Here is a 10,290-nt window from a genome sequence, read left to right as displayed (position 1 = left end):
TTTTTTTCTTTTTTTTGCATGACCAAAGACAGACCAGTATAGCTAAAGCACAAATAGAATACATCTAAACAACAATGCACATGCAACCTAAACAAAAATATTCTGATTCAAATAAGTTAGAACCTCTTTTTTGACTGTAATTTTGTGCATGGATGAAAACGTTTTTTTTGTGTGTGTGTGTGTGTGTGTGTGTGTGTGTGTGTGTGTGTGTGTGTGTGTGTGTGTGTGTGTGTGTGTGTGTGTGTGTGTGTGTGTGTGTGTGTGTGTGTGTGTGTGTGTGTGTGTGTGTGTGTGTGTGTCTTCTGTATACATGATTTGAGAAGTGTAAGGTTACATTTTAGTCTATGTATTTTTTTATGTTATACTATTAACAAAAATTTTACAAACTAACTTTTGGACAACATGATTCTATGAGTCCCACCCAGCCAGTGCCATGACAATACAGATCTTGAATCTTGGTTTATATGCTGTCACTGAAATAAAGTGTCCCTGTTTTCCAATACCCATAGGCTACTACAATACTATTTAGTATGCCAGAAACATATTTTGGATTTCTTAATACATGCATGTCAAATGCAGTATAGGCTATGCCAAAAATACCAGGATGCCCTAATACATCCAATTGCATTTTGCAGTATGGAAACCAGAATGCTTTAGTATGAAGTATAATAAAAAGAAAATGTGGGTAATTTGGAACGCAGGGTTAAAATCATCAGGTTAAAATCATGAAAGGTTAAAATGAACATAAATATCCTCGTGAGTATTATGGAATCCGGTCGCTAGAGGGCGCTGCACGTGACTCTTTGCGTGAATGCAGCGGGGCTGGAGGTCAGAGTTGAATGTTTGACAGAAAGCTGACTATGGATTCTATATTTCATGAGAAAGTAAGTAAAAACTTTTAACGGGACAGATTCAGCTAAAAGTAGTTCGCCGTGTTTGTTCGGAAACCGTCGGTCCATCCGTCGGCAGTTTGTTTACCAGCGCTTTGTGGCCGCTGTGAAGGGGTTTGTGCTGGTGTTTTGTAGTATTGTTGTCCAGACAGCTAACATGCTAACTGCACCTGCTAGTAAGAGATTATGAGAAGTTTCTTTTCAGACAGGAGTACCGAAGCAGAAAGCTTTGTTGCAGTCGAGAGCCAGTTATTTTTGTCAAGTTAGTGAACGGACTGGGTTAACATAGCTAACTGGTCTTGACAGGGAGTATTAAGAGTAGTTGTTCGTGCATTGTAAGCTAGCTTTATGTAGCTCTTCTTGTGTGTGACTGTTATCGTGGACACAGACTAAACCATACGATTCAGTTCCTTGCCAATAAAGTTAGCAAGTCTTATCTTGCTTACATGTTAGAAGTGTTATTTGCGCCGGTTGTCCATGCAATAATGACCAATCATTTTATTTGTAGCAAGAGGGCTCTCTTTGCGCCCAACACTGCCTCAACAACCTCCTGCAGGGAGAGTACTTCACTCCTGTGGATCTGTCCTCCATTGCTCATCAGCTCGATGAAGAGGAGAGGATGAGAATGGCAGAGGGAGGTATGGCTAGTCAGGAGTATAGGACCTTCTTACAGGTGAGCAGACACTACAGGATGAACCAATATCATTCGCACATACAATCACTAAACAGTTTCTAACTACATGATCTACCAATGTGTGTCTCTAGCAACCGTCTGGGAACATGGATGACAGCGGGTTCTTTTCAATACAAGTGGGTTTAAGAGATTCGTTTTTTCTTCTTTATATATATATATATATATATATATATATATATATATATATATATATATATATATATATATATATATATATATAATTATATTTTTATTAATTTAACCTTTTTAAAGGTCGGTTATATAAATTCCTCTCTTCTGACATTTTGTTCCTCTAGGTAATAAGCAACGCTCTGAGAGTGTGGGGCTTAGAGCTAATCCTCTTCAACAGCCGGGAGTACCAGAGCCTGATGATTAATCCAATGTAAAGTTTATTTGACAAAAATTTGAATCTTATGATGATTGTCTAAATCTGCTTATGGTTGAAGTTGATCTTCCATCTTTCATGTTTCAGAAATGAGAACGCCTTCATTTGCAATTACAAGGAGCACTGGTTTACTATACGCAAACTTGGGCAACAGGTATGAGGTATTTGAAGTCATAATATATTTTCTTTTTTTTTCCTTTTTTTTCAAAAATAAAATACTATTTTTGTTTTCATTGCAGTGGTTTAACCTGAATTCACTGTTGACTGGGCCAGAGTTGATATCGGACACCTATCTAGCGCTTTTCCTCGCACAGTTACAACAAGAAGGTATTGTGTAAAGTTGAGTTTTGTATACAGTATGTTGAGAAGATGGAGACAAGTTTATTAAAAGTTGTTGTCTGTGCAGGTTATTCCATATTTGTGATCCGAGGAAACCTCCCTGAGTGTGAAGCAGAGCAGATCCTCGGGATCATGAGAGTGCAGCAGCAGCAGCGGCCAAGGCTCATCGGAGAGGATGAGGCCTCGACCAGTTCAGGGTATGTGCTGTTCTGTGCAGTCAGAACAATATGGAGTATCTTAGTTTCTGTCTCAAGTTTGCTAAAAAAGAAAAAAATACTTTTGACTAATGACTATGGTGTGGTAACTGATAAAGCCTTGTTCCGTGAGCAGCAGGCCAGCAGCTCTGAACCAGACTGAGGTGGGCTTTACTGTGGAGGATGAGGTTGTGGATGAAGATGACGAGCTAAAGAAAGCTCTGGCCCTAAGCAGACAGGACATAGATGTGGAAGACGAAGAAGCGGATCTTCGCCGGGCCATTCAGCTCAGCATGCAAGGTAAAGGATGACTCAGGTGTAGTTTTTTTTTAAATATTTATCTTGTTTTTCCGTCCAAATTCGATTCCATGAAATCAACAAAACAGTCCATTTTATAAACTCCTATTTAGACAGCAATATTAATTAAGCTTCACCCGTGGATTATATTAAAAAGTAAGTTTTCAGTCTTATTTCATACAAATTGTATTCTATGTTTACAGTGATAACATTGTTTTAAGCATATTAATCCTCATCTTGCCATTTTTTGTTATAAAACTGTTCGTGCTGACAATTGGGTCCTTATGTTTATAGTATATATATTATTATATATTATTTATTTATTTCTTCTTTTTAACATTATAGGAGCAGTGATGAGTAACAAGTCCTCAGAGACTGAATTGGGAAATGTGAAATCAGGGAGCCAGGTAGCAGGGAGTGCTGCAGGAGGACAAAATGAGACGCTCACAGCTGAAGAACTGCGCAAGAAGAGACAAGCCTATTTTGATCGGTAGGTTGAAGCGCATTCCAGATGAGTGTTGCACAGGGGGACGTTCTCCAATTTGACAGTCCTGCAATAAGGACAGCTTTGAACATGTGATGACTGTTTAATTTTATGTTGTAAATATGTCCTCATTAAAAAGTATTGTTGAAATAATAACTCGTATAAACCTTATTGTAGTTGTGTTGTTGTAATTCATTGATATGTATAGTTGATTGAATTATTGCCTATTGACCTCTTAGGCAGCAGCAACAAGCTCAGCCGAACATTCCTCATCAACCAGAAACAAAACCAACAAGTGGCTCAGGTAAGGATTTCTTTATTTTTAATTTAAATCGAGTTCATATTATTTATTGAATTTCGTCAAACAAAGCCTATCAGAGGAAGACATGATGTATAGTACCGGTACTCTAAGCCCTCTTCTCTCTTCTAGAATCAGTAAACACTGGCTCTGAAGAGGACCAACAACAAAAGCCCAGCCAGTGAAGCTGTGAAAGGTTTGCCTATGTTGTTTATCAGCTGCCTGGAATTGGCAACCCCATACCGGGGTTCGCTTTGCTCCTTCCTCTAACCTTATGCACATGCGAACATGAGGACAGCCAGAAGGCTAACAAAATTTCCCCTGGATAGTTCGCTTACAGGCTAAAGAGAAGAGAACAACGGCAAAGAAAAGGCAGCAGTTGGTCTGATCTAACTCACCAAGGCACAGAGACTGGGAAAAGGGTGACCACAGGACTCATGATGCAGTTAATCCAAGTTTGCAATTGCCTTTTTACCATGGCGCCTTCTATTTCTATTGTATACTGTTTTTTATTCTCGTTTTTCCTCTGGATGAGATGGAAAGCAATCTTCAGCTTACAAAGGGTGTGTTTGCTTGTGTTGGGGTTGAATAGCTATATAGGAGATGGGTGCGCTGCAAAATCCATAGGAGACCAATGTTAAGACCACAGATAATAGTTTGATAGGTAACGACAGAGCCGCGTTCCTTTATGTTGGACCTGCTTTTTTAAGGATGTGATTCCAATGCCTGCCCCACCAGAACACCATTGTAGTTTTGAAATAATTTCTTGTTGCTATGTACTGAGATATGTTTTAGCCAGCAGTACTAACAACTGTGGGTCATTTATTCCTGACATCATAAATAATTGTACTTGTCAATATATAAGAGTGGACTCCCAGGGTATATAGGCTGCAGCATATTTATTTTCAGTATGTTGTAGCTTAGTTTTTACCTTCTTTTTTTACCTTTTAAGGTGTGTAAGTAGGCATACTTAAAAAACGAAATAGTACAACACTCACAAACAAACCCGATATTGATTGACAGTTAAGAAAATAACTCTAAAGTTATTTGCTGAATTTGAGATACTTCCTACCGTTGCATATTTTTTTTATCTTGTTCAGAATAAGTTGACATAATATTAGGAAACTAACGAGCAATCTGTAAACAGCTGGTATAAATACATTCTTAATTTACCTCACACAGTATGATCACTCAAACCCACAAAAAAGTCTGAAGTATCTACCTAGCAGATGACTTCATCTGTTGTTTCTCTTCAACAGTATATGTCATGAACCCTATAGGGAATTTAATAGGTAGAAAGTATTGTTAAAATGATCAGTCACCCTTTAGCGCCCCTCTCACAAACAGTGGATAGCTTGACTGTCCTAAGTTGCAGCCCCTGACATACTTGTTAAATTGCACTAATGTGATGTATGCTTTGTTCCACTTATACCTAGAGCAATGTTTTACACATTAGTTGTACCAATATGCATTCATTTGCACTAAGATGGCCCAAGGTTAAGCTGTGGAAGCCACTGTCTGATTGATGACCTTTTGGATAATAACAGTAAAATAGTGTGAGCGGACTGTTATTTAACCTAATCATTTGTATAATTTAAGATCCAAAGAGAGTAACTAAAAATCAAAATAGTTGCCCCTCATTTTCTTCGATAAGCTTTAGTTCAGTCCTGAAAACCCAAATCTGGTTTCTACACGCGATAGACCACATAACAGCATTAAGACTGTCACACTTGTTTGCAGTTAACACTACGGTTTCTGGAACATTGATGCTTTGACAAAAGTATTGGATATTAGTGAAAAACTTTGATTTCTCGTGCTGGATGGCTTTCAAAACGATCACCTGATCTTGTTTTTGTACGTTTCCTTTGGATCCTTAGTTTTTTCTATTTAACATGCACCAGAGTCGGAGTATAAAATGCTGGTTGTTGGTTTTTCTATCATTACATTATTTTCACTCATTACTTTCTTACAATAAGTACTAATAATTTTTGTTATATTTCACATGATACCATAGCACATTCTTTCATTTAATGTATTCATCCTTGTTCAAGGATTAAAGTGACATTCAATCCTCATAAAGTTTCTCGTGCCTCTTTTGTATGTGTTGTATTAATGTCCAGTTATTTATAGTTCTTGTGACATCACTTGTTGAAAAAGATGTCCCTACATGTTTGCAAAACAGCTGTGATTCAACCTGGAACAACACAGTAGGGCAGGGCTATTCAATAGGCACAAATACACAAAATGTACTTAACGGTCCCAATGTAACTTTTTTATTCAATCTGACATTAAACAAAAAGTAATAATGCACCAAATTCAATTTTCTCACCTATTGTTCAGATGGGTGAGCCGGTGATACTAATAATAATAAAAGTAAAAAAAAAGATTTGAATATTGGACTTTTGTGTATTTTTCAATAAAGCGGTTGGTGGTATATGATCAAAACTGGCAAATAAAGGGTTAATTTTTAATTGATTTATTAAATCATGACATAGATTGAACAACAACCCCTTCATGAAAAATATGAAAAAAAAATTGTCAAAAAATATTGATCTTTCATAAATCTAATGCAATTTAAAGGTCAAAATACACAAAATGTACTTAACGGTCCCAGTGTAATTTTTTTATTCAATCTGACATTAAACAAAAAGTAATAATGCACCAAATATAATTTTCTCACCTATTATTCAGATGGGTGAGCCGGTGATACTAATAATAATCAAAGTTTAATAAAAAAGTTGAATATTGAATTTATGTGTATTTTTCAAAAAAGCGGTTAGTGGTATATGATCAAAAATGGCATCTAAATGGTTAATTTTTATTTGTGATTTATTAAATCACAACATAAATTGAATAACAACCCCTTCATGAAAAAAATGGAAAAAGAATTGTGAAAAAATATTGATCTTTCATCATTTTAATGCAGTTTAAAGGACAAAATACACAAAATGTACTTAACGGTCCCTGTGTAACTTTTTTTTAATAGGGCATAAGGGTTAAATAGAGAGCCCTGATTAGCCCAACGATCCACACCTGGAAACAGCCTGCCCTGGAGTGTCACCACGCCCACATGCCAACAGGGAGGCCGACACAGGGAACAACATAAAAAGGAGAGACAGACGAGGGAAAACACACAGAAGAGGAGGAGGAGAGACTGCCGAGCAGTGAGTCATGACAATATTTTAATTTCATTTAACTTTTATTTGATGTGATGCTCATCAATTTTAGGCATTTTTTTCTGGCCCCTCATTTTGGATCATTTCCACCAACCGGCCCCCATTCAAAACTAATTGAATAGCCCTGCAGTAGGGGATATGTCTTGGTTAATGTGTAACGCGAGCATACTTGCACTTTGTCTCCCCAAATATTAGGTGAAGCTTTCAGACCTAATCTTATCCAAACTGAATGGTACGTATCACGACTACTTAAATTGTAGATATCTTTTGGTCACAATTATGCATTGTATTTCAAAACTAAATTAATTATGAACGAACAGTGGTTTTGGGGGTGATGTAAGGATTTACATCAATTGTGAGATTTAAATGGCAATCTTATCACTTTAGGTCAAAGGGTTTGTTGTCATGATGCTGTTGAATTGTGCTGCTTTACTATCTTTTGACAACTACATGCTCCATGTTTCAGGTTGTGCACCCAAACCGTTTCAAATTTCAAATATGGAAATACACAAAATGACGACGGGATTCATTTTAACTTACATGTGCTTCATCGCTCCAGTCCACCAAGCACACCTTCCAAACTCTACCATCTCAGATCTGTCCTTCAAAAATATGGATTTTGCCATGAACCTTTACAGAAGAATATCCAGCTACCACGACAAGAACATATTTTTCTCACCTTTGAGCATCTCTACCACCTTTTCTGCTCTCTTAATGGCTTCTGGTGGTGTCACGCACCAGGAAATACTGAATGGATTCAACCTGGTGGAGCTGGAGCGGGCTGGCCAGCCCGAAGTTATCCCCAAACTCTTCCAACTTCTTATTGAGAACATTACAAACAACGGATCTCTAAAACTGGACCAGGGCATGGCTCTTTTTATGCGGCCGCAGTTTGTGGCAGAGAAAACATTTGAAGACCAAATCAAGAAGTTTTTTGACGCCGAGATCAAAAGAGTAGACTTTGCGGACACAGAAGGAAGTATCAACCTCATCAATGAGTATATCAAGCACAAGACTGAGGACAAAGTGACAGAGATAATTTCCAGTTTGGATGAGGCAACCCAACTCATGTTAATTAACACAATTTTCTTCCAGGGTAAGCTGAATCACTCTTGTATAGTTGATAACTTTATCGTGGGTCGTTAATAAAGGTTAATTCGATCTTTATGATAATAATAATAATATAATTTATTTATATAGCACTTTTAAAAACACAGTAACAAAGTGCTGAAATCTTTGACCTTTTGTAACCACAATTAAACTAATAGTATTGTTTTATCCACAGGAGCCTGGCAGATGCCTTTCAACCCCAATTTGACCAATATTGAACCCTTCTACATCAACAGCTATAGTGTTGTGCAAGCGCCCATGATGTTTGTAGAGGATAAGTTCTACACAATGGAAGATGTTCCCCTCGGTGCTAAAGTGCTGAAGCTACCATACCAGGGAGGCGTTTCCATGCTCATCTTGCTACCCAACAAAGGCATGGACTACAACGTAGTCGATGATGAAATCACTGCTGAGAGGTTCCTCGGCTGGATCAAAAAGCTACAGAAAATGTAAGGTTATTTTATGTGGAAAAATGTAATGTTTTGAAAGCACTTCTACTGCTTGTCTTTCTTATTTTATCATGTGTGTTTTATTGTATCTTTGCATTATTATCTTCTCGAGAAAGGTGCGGAGTATTCACTTATAAAGATGCAAATATGTAATGTCAAATGCCTGGACCATGCAGATAACAAGTGAATCTTCTCAACATGGTCACCTGTGTCTCATTCACAGCAAATTGGAAGTCCACATGCCCAAATTCAAGATGGAGCAGTCGTATTCCCTGCACCACCTTCTACCATATATGGGCATAAACAGTATCTTCAGCAATTCAGCCAATTTGACAAAGCTGAGTAAGGATGGAGGACTCAAAGTGTCAGAGGTTAGTTTTTTTTTTTTTCACCATCCTGTATGAACATACCTGCATATTCCAGGCCCCACTGATGATGAATTTGATTGTTCCTGTAAAATCGCAGGTGCTGCACAAGGCTGTGATTGAGGTGGATGAGACGGGGACCACTGCAGCAGCTGCCACAACCATAGGCATTACTCCATTTTCCCTACCCAGGACCTTCACTGTCGACAGACCATTTTTCTTCTTCATATACCATGAAGACACAAACAGTCTGCTGTTCATGGGCAGGGTGATTGACCCCACCAGAAACTAGCAGACACAACAGTACTGTTTGAGGTCTGAAGCGCTTGCACTTGATATAGGCTAGTGCTTATTCAGTCTTCTAAACAGCTATTTTTGATGCATTTAGTCTGAGAGGTTGAGTCAGCAATTCTGGTGAAAATCAGTGAATATCTCTTCACGATCCACTACCTGGCTGTACTGTATGTGCGCTTAAAAGAAATCTGGTGTTTATAGAAATCCTATAGGCTCTGTTAACGGTATTTAAACAAAGGGGGCCACTGTAGCTAGCAACAAGCCAGTTTACAGAGCCTAGGCTGCGTATTAACACCAGTTCTTTGTGATTTTGATAACTAACGTGCTCCAGAATCACTGACTCCACCTTTAATGTTGGCTTTAAATGCTTGTGGTGTTCTGTTCTGTAGGCCTGCCTGTATGGGATCACTATCAATAAAATCATGTAAATGTAGCTTTCTTTTGGCTTAAATCTAATTATTTCACCTAAATACAAAGCCTTTTACTACTGCATGTTGTCAGTAAAAGGCATCAGAATTCTATCACTTTTCAAACTATAGGCACTTTTAAACAAGCATATGAGTTGTGACTTATTGCAAGATGGTGAAAAAGTCCTCAAATGGATTATTTGATAATTGCCTTGTTTAAAAAAATATGCTTTTTGAAAGATGAGAAACATAACTCTTTATTAATGGCTTGTTAGAATTCCTGCGGACTTTTTTCACAGCCTTATTTATGGATTGTAACTTTAAGCAGAAGTTAAAAGATTTGTTTAAACCATAGATAGTATAATAAAGGTTTAAACATAATCAATAAGACAGCTATCTACACTGTTCATCTACAATTTACAAACCTTTCATTACCAGTGGAATCAATTCATCCAGTCCTAATTAGGCCTAGATGTGTGCAATTTCTAACACTGAGCTTAGTAAGAGTAGACATGTCTTAAAATAAAACTTTCTCTAAATGGTCTCATATTATTGAGATTGTATAGATAGGAAGCTAATCATTTCAAATAGGCATGATTTTTTTTAAAGATTGTTTTGAGACATATACAAACAAATAAACAGCAGGAAACACCTATTACTTCTAGTGGAGAGCAATAATATAACATTTTAAACACAGTTAAATAACCTGTAGCTACCTGTAACTTGGTTAAAAATCTTTGGAATTATTTGCATACTTGGGCTTGGCTGACATCAAAATCCATAAGTATAAATTTCTTCTGTACAAGAAGATCTCTTCAGAACAAGAAGATTGAATATCTTGTAAATAACCAAATACTACATTCATAAATATCGATTTACCAAATCACCCCCCATTGTGGTTGGCAATT

The 10,290-nt window shown here is 37.3% G+C and overlaps 2 protein-coding genes across 2 annotated transcripts; both read left to right on the top strand.

The window, feature by feature from the left end:
* The first annotated feature begins 810 nt into the window (after positions 1–810).
* Positions 811–5,650, top strand: atxn3 (ataxin 3). Its single transcript, XM_080042546.1, has 11 exons — positions 811–884; positions 1,399–1,563; positions 1,656–1,700; positions 1,881–1,966; positions 2,057–2,123; positions 2,209–2,296; positions 2,376–2,505; positions 2,639–2,802; positions 3,145–3,289; positions 3,523–3,587; positions 3,714–5,650. The coding sequence occupies exons 1-11, from the start codon at positions 840–842 to the stop codon at positions 3,764–3,766; spliced, it is 1,053 nt and encodes a 350-aa protein (XP_079898672.1). The 5' UTR covers positions 811–839; the 3' UTR covers positions 3,767–5,650.
* Positions 5,651–7,297: 1,647 nt separating this feature from the next.
* On the top strand, positions 7,298–8,973 carry serpina10b (serpin peptidase inhibitor, clade A (alpha-1 antiproteinase, antitrypsin), member 10b; the record flags this gene model as incomplete). Its single annotated transcript, XM_080042402.1, has 4 exons — positions 7,298–7,853; positions 8,043–8,316; positions 8,540–8,687; positions 8,782–8,973. 4 exons carry the CDS (start codon positions 7,298–7,300, stop codon positions 8,971–8,973), a joined length of 1,170 nt encoding a protein of 389 aa, XP_079898528.1.
* Between the last annotated feature and the right edge of the window lie 1,317 nt (positions 8,974–10,290).

The sequence above is a fragment of the Ammodytes marinus genome, assembly GCF_949987685.1.
Source record: "Ammodytes marinus genome assembly, chromosome: 15".
NCBI lineage: Eukaryota > Metazoa > Chordata > Actinopteri > Uranoscopiformes > Ammodytidae > Ammodytes > Ammodytes marinus.
The sequence above is the reverse complement of the archived record's forward strand: the minus strand, read 5'-3'. Positions and strand labels throughout refer to the sequence as shown.

Bases quoted from the DNA above. Each gene is read 5' to 3' on its own strand.
- atxn3 (XM_080042546.1), top strand. From the start codon at position 840: ATGTTTGACAGAAAGCTGACTATGGATTCTATATTTCATGAGAAA. The intron at 1,564-1,655 runs GTGAGCAGACAC...GTGTGTCTCTAG, and splicing joins AGTATAGGACCTTCTTACAG to CAACCGTCTGGGAACATGGA. The intron at 2,506-2,638 runs GTATGTGCTGTT...TTCCGTGAGCAG, and splicing joins GAGGCCTCGACCAGTTCAGG to CAGGCCAGCAGCTCTGAACC.